The sequence below is a fragment of the Temnothorax nylanderi genome, unplaced genomic scaffold (genome assembly GCF_030848795.1).
Source record: "Temnothorax nylanderi isolate EJ_2023f unplaced genomic scaffold, tnyl_v1.0 TNYL_tig0026_pilon, whole genome shotgun sequence".
In the NCBI taxonomy this organism is placed as follows: Eukaryota; Metazoa; Arthropoda; class Insecta; order Hymenoptera; family Formicidae; genus Temnothorax; species Temnothorax nylanderi.
In genome coordinates, this window is record NW_027249088.1 from 1,187,933 (window position 1) to 1,204,025 (window position 16,093).

Below are 16,093 nucleotides of genomic sequence, written 5' to 3' on the forward strand. Positions count from 1 at the left end.
TTCTTAATTCTCTATCTGTCCTTCTCCTTCTCCTTCTCTCTCTCTCTCTCTCTTTCTCTTTCTCTATCTCTCTCTCTGCTTCTTTAACTGTCTGTCTCTTATTCTCTTATCAGCGTCTTATAAAAAAAAGATGTTATCTCGTTAAAATAGTTCTCTACTAGACTAGGTGATTCACTATTTACACACACACACACACACACACACACACACATTCATCTTTGATAAATAAACTATATTTAACTTTTCTTAAGTACTTAACTATGATTTTTTATCACTATGCTGTATTTTTCTATCTTTACTCTTTCTTTCTATTATCATTTCTTCCATTATTTAACGTTCCTTTGATATTTTTTCTTAAGCGATTTCTTTGAATATTAAGAACTGAATATCAAGTTTTTTTAATGCAGTGACTGTGATGTAGACTTGTGCACTGATGAGTATTTTAAAATATATTATGTAAGAACAGATTTTTAATTCATAAAACATAATTTTGTATTAAAATAAAGTAAATTGATAAGGTTCCGTTATATAATAAACTGACTCCTCAAAATGGATTAATATTCTTATTCACTTTTATTTATATTATTTCGCATTGTTCGCGTTGCTGTTTTATTGTATTATTTCTTTTGTGCAACTATATATATATACCCGCAGGTTTTTTTATCACGTTCTGGTTTCATTTCTCGTTCTGAACTGATTGCTTGTTCTAAATTGATATTTCTTCCCCTCTTTATTTTTCTCTCTATCTATCTTCCTTTTTGTTTCTCTTCCACCCGTATCGGATTATATGTATATATTTACATTACTTCTCTGTTTTCTTTTATTGCCATTCTTTTTCTCGTTCTCGCGAAGGTCGCATCAGTAAGAGCGGATCTAGAGCTGCGATAATAACACGATGATTGGTCAGACACGAAACTGTAGAAGGTCTATTTCTGCACGACGTCGCGTGACCGCGAGAATGGTTGAAGATGATCCTCGTGGAAAATGTCATAAATGTAATAATACGCGACACGTGCATATTTGATAGGTATTAAATGCCTCGTCAAGAAAAATATCGAATATTTTCCAAGATAAATATTCCATATTTTTCTTGACGAGGCATTTAATACCTATCAAATATGCACGTGTCACGTATTATTGCAATTATGACAAAAATTCAGCGAGTGTATCCTGTCGAAAATATATACATTAATGTACCTATTATAAAAGATTATTTTTCAATACAAAAAGAGAACGCGATGGTTTCTTAATCACTTTAAATTTTTTCTATTTTTCTATTTTGACATTTGATTTTTCCATTCTTTAATGCTCTGATACATACTTTACCCAGAATATTTTACATAAGATGGTTTATATATATACTATAAAACATTAATTTAGAATAATAATAATTAATTAATTAATTTTGTAATATTTATGGAACATAATTTAATTAACGTAGAGAAAATCTCGATATTACAAAGCATGAGGAATCATCTTCATGATCTTTAAAGTGCATTGGCGAATTGATTACCTATACCTAAAGACTTCGTTGTGCGATATTAATACGAAATTGACCGAACATCGCAAGCGGAATTTCGAGGACAGTTAACAAATTAATCTCATCAGTTTGATATGATTCGGATCCTTCAAGAATTGGATCGCACGTGGGTCGATGAACTCGCAGGGAACAATAGACAGAAGTAACGAGCAAAAAAGTTGTAACAATTATAAGTGGAAATAATTAGTAGATTTCTATCCGCGGTTTTTGCTTTTGGGCTTCCAGATCATTAATGCGCATTGATGGGAAACGGAGAAGGCCGGAGAGGCAAGGGAAGGACGATAATTGTCGAAACTATAATTACGAAATACTTCTATTTCCGAGTTCAACTGTAACGAGATCGCGTACAGTAGAAAAAGGAATAATGTTTATTCGTAGCTTCATAAATACAATACACATATTTTGGGTTACGTTATTAAATAAAATTCCTATCGTAAACGGTGGCTATACGCGTATGTCGGGCGAAGCGCCGAAAGCACCGTGTAATTGTCAATTATGATGCGACAGCAGTTATTTATTAAATAAACGGAAAATCTAGTAAAAAATTTTACTAAGATTGAACTTTTTGGACTTTCACTTTCAGTGATAGTTAAAACGGCTTGGGACGCGATTATATACGGATTCGTCTAAAATGTGCTGGGTGATTTATCTGTTTCAGAGTTCTTCCAGAAGATGGTGAAATGGGCGGATAAATTTGGTGACATTTTTCTGGTCTGGGTCGGTATGCGGCCTTTCATCTTTCTCTACACAGTGGAGGCTGTGCAACCTCTGCTCAATAGCAGCGTGCACATCGACAAGAGTCTCGAATATCAATACTTGAAGCCTTGGTTAAATACCGGTCTGATAACCAGCTCCGGTAAGTGACTCACGTTTCGCCAAATCGCGGCCGCATTGCGACGGCAATAAAGATTACACGTTGACTGGCACCTGTCTTCCTAAGTGAAGCCATGGTGGTTACTGATGACCGACGCTACTAAATTTTTTAAAATGCTTGTAAAAAATAAATATCATCTAATACAAAATTTCAGATGACACTGATAACACAGATAGCTAAATGACAATAAGATAAAAAATGTGCTATTTAACTTAATATTCATGAGAATACAGTCTTATTTAATCAATATTACTCAATATTTTATTATTATATGATCATAAAAATGAAAATTCTACTGTGGTCCCCAGGATAATAAAACATATAAAATTCACGTGGCAGTCAACGTGTGTTAACAATTATGAAATTATCATGTATGTCGAAGCTGTCTTGGATAAAGTATCCAAGACAATTTCGAATTACGTTGCAGCGCTTTTGCGATTTGCATGGGATAAATAACGCTAGCTGTGTATATTCAATGAATACTGCGTCGTGAATGAATGGATTCATAGATCGTGATTCGCTTACGAATGAGTGCGGCGTATTCAATTTCTATTCGTCTTCATTCCGTGCATAAAGCATCGAATAAAATAATAGATCGCAAGAATCGATATAAATATTGAATCGCAAAAAATAGTTTTGCAATCTAAAGAAGGATTGTCACTATATATATATATTCATGTTATTAGATATAAAATTGTTACTATAATAGACAGATTGTTAAACCCATCAAAGAAAATCTTTAAATACGCAAAATCTGAGAAACATATCATAACGTCCGAAATCTTTAAACTATAAAAACTGCTGCTGAAATGCTTAAAATAATTCAAGATAAATTAAAGATTTATGTGTTTTATTTATCTAATAATTGTGATTATTTAGATATTAAAATTTTATGCACGAGTATGAGGTGGGCAGGTTCATCGACATCAAAACCTAAATTAATTCCTGCTACAGGACTACTACTTTTAACTGTTAATTGCGTATTGAAATTTTTTTCTACGCTCAAACTCGGACAAAGATTCACGTGTGATAGGTGAGCCAGATTCACGTTTAGATGAATCATTTTAATATGATTATCGATAATGATTGGCGCTTAAGCGTCTTAGACTAATCAAGCGGAAAAATACTTGATAACAAGAAACCTGTTGTTTCTCTTATTTTGAAAGTATATTTTTAATTTAGAATTTAATTATGAAATTTAGGTTTAAATTTAAAATTTAAATTGAAGTTTGATCAGAATCTAAATTAATACGCGAGATTTAAAGTTTTGTAAGATCGAAAGAATATCATATCCGGATGTTTACTTTATCTTTAGATCCGAAACTGCCGGCACGCGCTCAAAAAGTGTGCGGCACGCGAGAGATGTGTGCCACTGGCCATTCGTAATAATGATGTTATTAAACTTTGTAGCATCGCGAGTTAAGCAATATCGCGAGATTCCGATGTTGCAATGTTGAGTCGAATTTCCGAATCGAGCTTAGGTCTTCTCGTAAAAGAGATAAGTGCGTATGGGTTTATAGTTCAGAACTTATTTTAAATTCGGACTTTTCGATTAGGATCGAAAACAAGCTCTTTCAGCGTCACTACCTAGTGCTCTTTGAAAGTATTTGAATATCTAAAAGTCTTGTATCCGGATTGTAATGTGTTCGACTTTCTTAACTCGTGGCTACAATGCACGTTCTTAGGATACCCTTTCTCATTTAAATTTCAGTGAACTTTCGTGTTCCGTTGGTATATATTTGCCGAAGAATATACGACCGTTTCGCTGTATACTGATAATGTATAGATGTTATCGATTTTACAGAAGAAAAACGTATTAGCGATTAAAAAGATGATGCTAAAAATATTCATCACTTTTATCGCTTAAATAATCGGCTCTGTTACATGTTAGATGCAAATTTTGCTCTGCAAGTGAAACCGATGAATTATTTATAGCTATGGCTCAATAAAAATAACGGGCACATGTGTCGATGTGTTTTTCTCGATTATGAATCATAAATTAATGCCAAGTTATTTTAGACATTGCGTTTACTCGTCATAACTAAAGTCACAAGTGTTTTTCCCGTTTTTATGATTATTCGTGAATCATAAATTAATGCCAAGATATTTTAGACATTACATTTAGTGATCATGATTCAAGTCACTTTAAAATAAACAATTTTTTGTCTTATTAAAAAAAGATAACTCAAATTGATGAAAAGATTATACGTTTACAAGAAATTCTTCATAACGTAATCTTTTTCTTCAATAATAATGACATTAAAAGTAGCTATAGTATAAGCAGCATGTTAACAAGCAGAAAGTGGACATTTTGAACAAATCTCATTATTTGTGAATAAATATTATAATTAGGAAAATAATATTTACCTAACAAAATTATAAAGTAATAAAAGTTATTTAATAAAAGTTATAAATGTCTGATATTTCTCGCCTGTTAAATATTAAAAAACTTGTCTATATAAGTGAGCTGAATTGATTTATAGCGTATATCTGAACTTTTTTGCTTAAAATGAGCCCTAGAACACTTTATCGTTTTTCTTGCGGAATACTGCCTGCATGTTACTGCCTTAATTATTACACGTCGCACGAAATTGCATTGTTTAATTCGCTAAATGTAGCATTAACATTAATAACAGTAATGAACAATATAAAGTGCGAGGATCAGGCAACTGCTTAAAATTGCAAATATCGGTTAAATTTGATTAAGCGATATTACATTGCTTCGAGAATAAAGTAATTATGAAGAAGATGATTCGCAAATTAATCCAGCATTCAGATTACCTTGCCACTAAAACTAGCAAAAAAATAAAAATAAGGATATTACCGTTCGCAATCGATCTTACCTTGAGTTTACACGCAAAAAACTGTCGAGTACACGAACGCAATGAAAAAATTATACGAAGAGAACTTTAAACTTCGTGCGAATCCAAAGTACAGTATTTCGAAAATCCGCGCGCACACACACAGATGCAGATGTATTATTTCATTAATTTGTTGTATATTTGTTGTTGACGTTACTCTCACAATCAGTATTGAAACGTTCATCCTCGTTAAATTTCCGCGCAAATTTTGTTTATATTTTTATTCCGTAAACACGAGAATGCTATCATATATCGCGAATGCGATAAATAAAGTAAAATTCCAAGAATTATATATAATCTAAAAAAAAATTCCTCTCGAACTCGTTCCGTTTATCGTATCCACGTTCATGACTCTTGACTCGTTGACCCACATAGAAAAAAAGAAGTGTCAAATAAAACTTATATATACTTCGTATATGCGTATACGCAACAATCTATAATCTTCTGATAAGAATTTCTGATAAGATTGAACTATATAAAACGGCTGTATTTCAGAATTCAATGCCAGTGCTGGAAATATATTTTGAAACATAGCCTTCGTTTAACTATATAAATGACTTCATTCAAGCAAGTTTTCTTCGTTTAACGCAATATAATTTTATTTCAAGATTATAGATTGTTGCGTATATAAGTGTTGATTTAACATTTCTTTTTTTTGTACGAGAATAATTTTTGTCTTATCTTTTGCGCATTATAAATTATAATGAAACTGCCAATTCTTATTCTTAATTTTCAATACCAGTGCAAAATATCGTTTGAAATACATGTCAACGCCAACGTTCCTTGAATTTTTACGAATTTTCTAATAATGGTGAGTCCAATTTTCGGACCATTTAAAGAAAAGAGCCCCAATTTGAACGCGAATTTCTTTTATAATATATAAACTATTAATTCTTCGGTCTCGTTGACGCGGACACAGCGATACACTTATAACTGTCACAATAAAAATTATGTATGGTATCTTTTTCAGGTGAGAAATGGCACTTCCGCAGGAAGTTGCTGACGTCGTGCTTCCACAGTGACCTCCTTGAAGTTTACTTGAAACCCGTGAAGGAAGAGACGAGAGTTTTAATTTCCTGCCTCGAGAAGGAAGTGGGCAAGTGGTTCGATGTTGTTCCTTACGCGAAACGCGCCGCTCTCGACATTATATGCGGTGAGTTCAAGAAATGCAATAGTATTCAACGTAAACAATCCCACGGAAGAAACACCACAGTATATACCGAGAGACGAGCTTTGTCAAGTATAGTTTAGGAATGTTTCTAACAATAATTTATCACTCTAGTTCGGTGATTTTATTAAAATAATTTTAGAACTGTCCCCAATTAACACAAACACATCAATCGACTCATTGCAAATAAGCTATTATTTTTTAATAAATCTCATTGCTTTCGGAATCAGTAGAACTTTATTAAAATGTTCCGTTAAGTTATAGATACATATGTTAAAAGAAACTGTATGTCCGTGTATTGACTTTTGACGTTGAACAGGGCACATCAAAAAATTCTGTCAAAAGTACATGTCACGTTAGAGCATTAATTTGCCTTGAAATTTCGATAATTCGATCATTGGTTAATGAACGCCTTTCGTTATTCTTGACGACTTACAACGTCGCGATCCGCGCGTGATTCGTAAGCAACATTAAATCGGGGTCTCTTTTCCCAGTCCAGTCCCACAATAACAACGCTTCTGTCCGAGTTCGTATCGCTAAGACGACGTGGCGACGACTGTCGTTTTCTCATTTCTTTCGGCAATCTCAATTTATCTTTCCGTTTGAATCTTCTTCGTGTACGTGTCAAGTCACGGCCGACGTCCGAAGTCAAGCTGAAGCGAGTTGCGTCATTAACAATTATATTAATCCGCAATTTTTCGAAGGTCGAAAAGGGATCTCTGCGAGATTCCAAAGGGACATATTGATCCTCCTTCAAACGGTCGATAGGAATGGGGATTTTTCTTATTTGGAACGAATTCATATAGCGTGATTAAAGCTTGAAAAACAGTGATACATCCGAGAAAAAAATACGCGAGATAAATAGTAACGCTAATAAAGGGGATTGACACAAAGATGCGCTAAATGATTGCCGCAGAGCGGCCTTCGACTGCTCTGATTAAAATACTGAAATACTTCCGTGCATCAGGAAATATCTTTACGCTTCTTCTTGCTATCAATAGCAATGATACTTCACTTTTATAAATCGTGGTATAATATAAAGAAAAAAATGTTATCAACATCAGAAACTTGATTACTGTAAAGATCCTTGAAATAACTTCTTCGTGTCCAATTTATCTTCCTCCGGCGAATAAAGTATTTTCGCCTTGACACGAGAATAATCTATTTGCTTCGATTCCATTTGCTTGGACAAACCACGAATTCTCAGATTGCACGATCGATGTATCTGTGTCTTACGTCTCGGTAACGTGTAACGCCGATTCTTCCGCGGCTGCGATAACTCAATTATCCGCTCCGTAGCTGCGGCATTTGCAACGAGTAGGACCACACGATAATGCACGATTGACATTTTGTTATCCAGATTTATATATTGGTGGATTATATACTTCAATTAGCAATCGCTTGTATTCCGCGCGAAATTTTTACAAAGATTTGATTTATTTTCAATTTTATTATTTTTTCTACGAAAATTTATAGAGTAGAGATTGCGATGCTGATAATTTAAGTTTAAAAGATCGCTAAACACGTTTCAGGCGAATAAATTACTAACCGATCGCTTTAAGCGCGCTTGGTGAGACGAAACTAATGGGTTTCGGTGCTGAATCGTGAATCACTTTTGGACACGCAAGATCGATTATGCGAGACGTCGATTTTGGGACTTTACTTTTCAGAGTCTTTTGAGAAACTTGAGCCTCTATTACGCGAGATCGAGGTTGAGCCAGTTGAGTTGTCCGCTCTGTTATCTCGTAAAGCAACGCGGATATCTTTACCTATATGAATTTAACGATTTTATAATACATATTTAGCGATTAATCAAGCAATTAAACTTTGCGATATGTGGATCATTAAAATGAAAATTGCTTCCTATGCGTTACATTTCATGCTCAAACAGTTATCTTCGATATTAATTATAAAATAAATGTATAAAAAATTAGATAGAAGATGAATATATTTAATATACAAAGAGAATATGAATACTTTTTTGTATCTTAAGATAAAGAGATTTAAGAATTTTTTAAACATTTGTCCATAGTCTAAAAATACGCGCCGGGAGCGAAAATAACTACTCTCAAAAATATATGAATTAAAATATTATGAAACTGCAAAATAACTATGCTAGCGCGTTTCTTTAGGGCGAGATTCAATTGAGAAGAGTCCGTGGTTTAATACGAGAATTATACGACCGTTATGATATCAAATAGATTTTAAACTAAATCGTCATTTACGGTCCGCGCTGGATCTTGGTAATAGCATAATTATTATATACATCTTTTTGTGTCCCATACTTTAGTTAAATCTGGCGGATCGTTAGATTTATAACTTCTTCGCGGAGTAGATAGTCGTAAGATCGACGACATAGAAATAACCTTCTTCTGCTTGGACTTTGAGATAGAAGTTTTGAAAATTGGCGAACTTTCGCCATCACCCGCACCGTCAACGCGCGACCTCGAATCCTCGTTAAAAGCATTCTCACAATCGGTACTTTTCTCGCTGGTTTGCCCTGTCTTGATCAGCAAATCCTTATCGAGCAGATCAAGCCTAGGTTTTGCGAGATCATCCGAGCCCCGATTAAACGTAATTAAATCTGCCATTTATTTACTGTTATAAGACGATACTCGCGAAAATAAACATTTGTAATTAAGCTTTTGGTTGATCTGACTTATTTAATACTCAGAATTTTGAATTAGTTGAAGGAAAAGGGATGCACGATCGATTATTATCGCTCGCCGATCGTCTACTGGTCACAAATGAGCGTTGTCAAAATAAATGCATTGCGAAATAAACGCACGTTTTACACACGTGTTATCTACATTACACCAGCCACTATGTGGATAACAACAATTATCCCATAATGACACACAGTTAATTTTTAGCGCAATATAGTGCACATTATTGTTTTAATTTAGTATTATTAAATGTTATCATACGCTTATATATAATTATTTATCCATACATGTTAATTATTAAATAGTTGAATTGCAAAATTTAAATTTATCAATCGTGTTACATATCGCGGTATATATTGAAATATTGCATCACAGATTACAAAATTTCTTTGTCTAAACTTAATTTCAATAATTTAATTAATTAATTTAATTTTGCTGATTTTATTGTAGATACTGCAATGGGCTATAAACTTAACGCACAAAAGAACTGCAATGATGAATACGTTAAAGCTGTGAACAGGTAAATTCGCGATTCTTCCGAAATTGCTTTTATTTTTGACGTTTTTGACAATTTTATATAATATATATAATACCATATACATATACATATATACGTCGAACTTTATTTAAAAAAAAATATTTGTTTCCACTTTCCAGAGTCGCATCCATTGTACAGATGCGATTCACAAACGTGTGGATCTCATCGGATTTGATTTTCCGACTGACCACACCAGGCAAAGAACACGACCACTTGATTCAGAACACGATACAGAAGTTAGTCGACAAGGTAATTCTTTCTCGAGCGTGTCGTGATCGAGCGTGGCAAGATACTCTCGGTGGGTTGCCATTACCGCCGAGAGGTGACGATCGTATAAAAACCGACCGGTTTTCGGTCGGATTTGAACTCGGGTCTCAGGCTCACTAGAGCAGCGTACTTGTCTCTGCGCCACGATCGCCACGAGGCGAAATAATAATTATCCCAAGTTTTAAATGAGTCCGGACAGATAAAGCCTTCTGGTTAACTTCAATAGTTACTTCAGTCTCGTCAGAGATCATTGCTTATCGCAGAGTGATGTTCTTGCCAAAATAATAAACGGAGATTAACGCAATCGCAGTCGTTTGCAATCTCATTGCCATTTTGTGTATGAATCAAAATCAATCACTGATTCTAAATTTCGATTTGAATCAATTTATTTCAATTTCAAATTTAGACAGCACATTTGTGTATGAAAAAAAAGAGAAATATCTTTTTTCTTTCTTTAGCGCGATTGCTCTACGCGGCGGTCTTATCATGTGTTATATAAAGAAAACGTCACTTTTTATATCTCTGACTTTCTTCTACAGTAAATTCAGTCTTAGACTTTTTCGAGCATACGTTCTAAATCGGAAAATTGTATAAGAGTACGGAAAGATAAGAAAGCTGACTCACAATACTTCTTCGCTCTCGACATCCCACTTGCGAATCTGTAAAGTACGAAGAATATCTAGAAAACATGTATAATCTGCAGGTAATCGTCGAAAGAAAGGCTGATTGGAAATTCAAATGTGATAATAACTACAACAATGCGACGAAGAAGAGACGAGCTCTCCTGGATTTGCTGTTGGAGATATCGCATAACGGCACCGTCCTTTCAGACGAGGACATTCGCGAAGAAGTGAATACTTTTATGTTCGCTGGACACGACACAATGGCCACCAGCATATCCTGGACACTTTACGTGCTGGGACGACATCCCGAATATCAAGTACGTCCTTTCATATCGCACCGTTTTCGCTGTATCTTTCGATATATTTTTGACACACTTGAAAAAGATTTTTGTATCTCATGCGCATTAGATGTATTTCTTAAATTGTAAAATAAATTTCAAGTGTTGAAAAGCTAATCGAACGTTATTTCTTCTTTTTATACTTTTAATATTAATTTAACATCAACGTCTCCTTGTTTTTTCTTCAGGAAAAAATTGTGGACGAATACAACGACGTGCTGGGCAATGACGAGATTACCTTGGAAAATATAAAAAAATTAACGTGGTTGGATGCCTGTATCAAGGAACAGTGGAGATTGTATCCGGTGGCTCCGCTTATAGCGAGGCAAATTTATAAACCGATTGAAATAAGTAAATATCTCTCATTATCTTCAATTTCTGAAATGTTATATCAGTGCGTTACACTATTACATGGTAATCGATATAATATATTTAAATATATCATATAGATCAATCAATATTAGTAGAGCGCTGTTTTAATATAACTGTCGGATGACAGACATTAAAATGCAATAAATAACTATTGCTATCGTACAGTCAGCAATCGCATAACGTACGGAAAATTTCAATTTATATGAGATTTCTTCATTTTTAGTCGGCAATCAAATCCCATCGGGCTCGACAGTTCTTATCAACTCCTATTTGCTGCATCGCGACGCCCGTCACTTCCCGGAGCCAGACATTTATCGTCCGGAACGATTCTTATCCGACGACCTCAAGTTACCCCCTTACGCCTTCATCCCATTCAGCGCCGGCTCGCGCAATTGCATTGGCTGGAAGTTCGCCACGCTAGTTATTAAAGTAGCCGTCTTGAACGTGCTGAAAGCCTTCCGCGTGGAGGCTTTCGATAGGGAGGACCAGTTGCGCCTTATATCCGAATTGGTGTTGGTCAACGCAAATGGACTTCGTCTCAAAATCACCCCGCGCGAATTATAGAGCGCGATCTTTTCCCACACCACTGATTACTTCTACTTATTTTCTTTCGAAGGGTACAGATCGGCATCAAGATGAATTCAGAAATTCTTTTTTACAACCCTCGAAACTGAGCATCTGAAATATAATAGAAGCCCTTACACGGAAAGAAACTACAGCGGATTACAGAAAATTATATTACAGGAACTACATAAAAGTATCACACGAAATTACAGACTGAAGTATTGTAATATACTGTAATATTTTCGTACTATACGCTCGGATTACAGGAAAATATTACAGGAAAATAGCCTGTAATATCTTGCCGATATTACAGGATAATAATAGCCTGTAATATCACTGTGGGATTATAGGAAAATAATCTGTAGTGTATAATTATAATACATATAAAAAATATATATATAAAATATATGTATTATATAATTATACACTGCAGATTGTTTTCCTATATATATATATACGTATATATTACAGTTAATTTATCCTGTTTGATAAAAATGTCTGAATATATAATCGATCCAATTGATTAATTTTAAATAAATTAAATGTACAAATATTACAATTTTTAAATAATTGATTTTTCCCACAATTTTATATTATATATATCATGTAAATAACAAACGTAATATATTGAATTTTGTTTATTTTATATATATATTTTTATATATAATACACTTATTGATATAACTTTATATATATATAAACTAATTTATCTATATAAAAAAAACTGTTTATATACTATTATCATCTGCTTGAAATAAAACATCTTATTTAAAAAAAAATGATCAAAATAAAATTATTTGTTTCTTATTGCACAGTTATTTAAAACAAATTCTAAAATCTAGTTTTTTAAACAATAAATCTTATTTGTATTAATACTGATCGCTTTTATAATTCTTCAGAATTTGTTTAACTATGACTTGAATTGATAATCAGTAGTCGAACCGATCTTATAATTTAACCGGCACTTTTTTTTGGCATTGTTGCACTTGCTTCGGACAGCACTACGGAATAATTTCGTATTGTCGTCTGTCTTGCCGAATTTCTCATAAATAAAATCTGAAAAAAGGACAACAGAATGAAAAATCCTCTTTCTATATACCAAATTTAATTATATACATATATATACTTTTGAATAGCATAATTCAGACATTTATGCTCGATTTTAAATATATATTATGTATTTTATATTCACAAATTATATTAAATTGACAAATTTCTTTGCTCGGGGGGTGGTATAACCGTTCCCGGATTTGCGAAAAATGCGAAATACGTGACTCGAAGGACCAGGGGAGGTGTGTATCGTCTCCCCAAAGCGAATTAACGTAAATCAAAATGCGACTCACCGTTCGGGAGGTCGTCGTCTCCTGGAGGATTCGTCTCTCTAGCAAGCTCGTGGGCAGCACGTGCAGCAAGCGCAGGCAAGGCAGGCAGCCAGGCAAGCAAGGCAAGGCAGAGCAGCAAGCAAGGCAGTAAGGCAAGCAAGGCAAGGCAGAGAAAAGCGATCCCTCTTCCGGAGAGCGAGCTCTATGTGGCTCCCGGATGTTCGAGTGTGCACGTATAGCGTGTGCACCCCGAGACGTCGTGACGATGAGTGCCCGTACTCGCGGCGCTGGAAAAGTGTCGCGAGCGAGTACTTGCTCTTTCCTCAGGCGGGTGCCCTCGTGGGGTGAACGAGGGCAGCACCGATTGGTGAGTCGCGAAAATATCGATCCTACGCGTCGATCGCGATCCGCCGACGTTTCGCGCGAGTCACCGAAAATACATCAAATAATTATAGATACTAGAAAAACTATTATACGGCGAATATGATAAATGTGACTAGACTAATGACTACAATATATACAAGGTGGCGAGCGCCAAACATTCTTACTTTCTACAGCTTTTAGTCGAACAGGGTCTAATTTCTCGGTCGATTTTTTATCCAGATTTGAGGATTTATTGGCATTGGCTATGGATCCAGTCAAACTAGAATTTCTTAACTCCGTTTTTTCATAAACTAAACTGAGAAGGTCACATGTTAGCTTCGATACGCTGCTGTCATTGACCTTGCTCAGTTGAGTATTCGTGATGTGCTTGAATCCAAAATATCTCCTTCCAGATACCACCTGAAAAATGTTTACGTATAACAATCATTTCTTACAGCAGTGCATATATGTAAAGTCATTACATCATCAATCATGAATAAATAATTAATTCACCTTTTCTAATGTCGAATTTTCTTTATTTTCTTTATTACTGTCTTTAAGAAGACCATTTTCATTAAAAGCAATGTTTTCCTAAAAAAATGTAATTTATTTTACGTAATAACAGAATTCTATAATGTCAAAATATTCGAAGTTGCACAATCACGTACACACAAATGTCTATACTTAACTAGATCGCTAACTCCGTGAAAAAAAAGTGTGTCGGCAGGATATCCTGGTTTGGCCCATCGTTCGGCCTCCTCAAGAAATGGTCGTTCACGACACACACATGCGCACACATGCCCACCGAGTATCACATACGCACTATACACACGCACCGCTGTCATTTTTTGAGGAGGTCGGCCAACACAGTTTTTCCATAGCCAAAGCCCGATGTTAGCGATTTAGTTAAGTATAGACATCTGTGTACGTAAACTATATAATATAGACATATTTATATAAAACTTACATTTTCAGAAGATGTATGTGAAGGTCGAAATTCGATTTTAGCATTTTTTATTATATCAGTATATGGGTGTTTCTACGTAAATAGCGTTTTTTCAGATTGCAAATATCTCAATTTCAAACATACCTAAAAAAAATTTTTTTTTCCTGTTTTTGAGTGAATATAGAAGCAGAAACATACCCTGAAAGCCAGCGTACTACAACATCAAAAACCTGAAAGTAATGGCTTATTCATCAGTGATCTGGTAAAGTGCGGTAATGAGTCGACTTTGCATGTCTAGTAAAATATTGAATTACCTCAACAATGAGTGATTTTGAGAGGAAATGTCAAAAAAATTCCGTTTTTGGGGCCAAAACGTTTTGGGGCCCTTGGGGCCAAAAAAATATTTTACCGTATTTGATTTTATTTCGCCGTATTTTACCGTATTTGATTTTATTTCGCCGTATTTTACCGTGTTTGATTTTATTTCAACGTTTTTTACCGTGTTTGATTTTATTTCAACGTCAAACCCATGAATGGCCAGGTGAATGACATGCCAAGTAGACTGACATTTCATGGTTGAATTAATCTCACTTTCTCCTGAATTGACGTAAACCAATTTCCATTAAAAATCAAGTTTAGCCTACCGAATATCATCAGAATTTTACCACTAGAAGGAAAAATTTACTGCGATATAATAAAAAAAGATGTGCCAGGCAAATGACGCGTAATTTTATGACATACCTTTTCTCAAGTAAAATACACGATTACGATTGTATCACGCTCAAAACAACCAACCACCAACAATGTAAACAACACACCTGATGTCCAATTCTTGAAATCTCCACACCAGACTCCCATTGAATCGATGCAACATGGCGGAACCGCGGTAAAATTTAAAATGTGCAATTTTACTCCATATGTCCGGACCAAGTTTGAAGCCGGTTTTTTCGGTTCCAAAGGGAGATTTATGTTTAATAATGATGTTAAAATCTTAGTTCTATATTATGATTGAATGAACATGGGGAATTTTCAATTGAGTTTGCAATTGGAGGGAGTAAGTGTAACTGGAATAGAGAATTTTCGACAATGGACAGGCCAGGTAACTGACATTTTTAGGAGTTTCTGCATGTTTCCATTGGATAAGCCACTCCCCAATTAACAGATTATTGTGCGATACTTCAAATACGATGCAGTAGTGAACTTTCACAACGCTTGCTTACCCTCCTCTCAATCATGAACATATAACAAGCTTGGACAGTAAAAATCGCTATTTACGTAGAAACACCCATATTCAGTATTGGTAATCCCATCCGAATTTATAGTAGCCGAAAACTCCTATATTAAAATTAGGCAATTACAAAAAAATAAAATTGTTTACTTATATTTTTGGCCGGTAATTCAGATATTTTTTAGATTGATATGGAACCAATTATTTTAACTTTTTTTTATTTATGGCCTTTGTTTCACAGATTGTGAAGTCAGAATCAATGAATAATTAAGAGATACTTGTTATTATATTCTCTCGGCGTCTCGAAGATACCGCGAATATTCACATACTTGACGAATCGATCTGACGCCTAAATTTTTCTAATTAATAAAACGTTAGTGAAGATTTTTCTCTACATACACGATACTCTCTCTCGGTCACGTT

General features: G+C 34.5%; 2 protein-coding genes across 6 annotated transcripts in view; one reads left to right on the plus strand and one right to left on the minus strand.

Annotated features, from left to right (window-relative positions):
* The window catches only part of LOC139769989 (uncharacterized), a 26,916-nt gene extending 19,919 nt beyond the window's left edge, over positions 1-6,997 (minus strand). Inside the window, exon 1 of one of the 2 annotated variants that reach the window (XM_071701569.1) lies at positions 6,880-6,997. The gene's annotated coding sequence lies outside the window, so the exon portion shown is untranslated. Of the gene's footprint in view, positions 1-5,257; positions 5,656-6,879 lie in introns of those variants that run through there. The other variant, XM_071701570.1, reaches the window with a different exon arrangement.
* Positions 1-12,327, plus strand: part of LOC139769988 (cytochrome P450 4c3-like) — a 22,884-nt gene extending 10,557 nt beyond the window's left edge. For all 4 annotated transcript variants that reach the window (XM_071701565.1, XM_071701564.1, XM_071701563.1 and 1 more), the window contains 7 exons: positions 2,199-2,396; positions 6,246-6,428; positions 9,560-9,629; positions 9,767-9,896; positions 10,618-10,854; positions 11,064-11,226; positions 11,471-12,327. In XM_071701565.1, coding sequence (XP_071557666.1) covers positions 2,199-2,396; positions 6,246-6,428; positions 9,560-9,629; positions 9,767-9,896; positions 10,618-10,854; positions 11,064-11,226; positions 11,471-11,811 — 1,322 coding nt within the window. In that variant the 3' untranslated portion in view covers positions 11,812-12,327. The remainder of the gene's footprint in view (positions 1-2,198; positions 2,397-6,245; positions 6,429-9,559; positions 9,630-9,766; positions 9,897-10,617; positions 10,855-11,063; positions 11,227-11,470) is intronic.
* Positions 12,328-16,093: the final 3,766 nt, after the last annotated feature.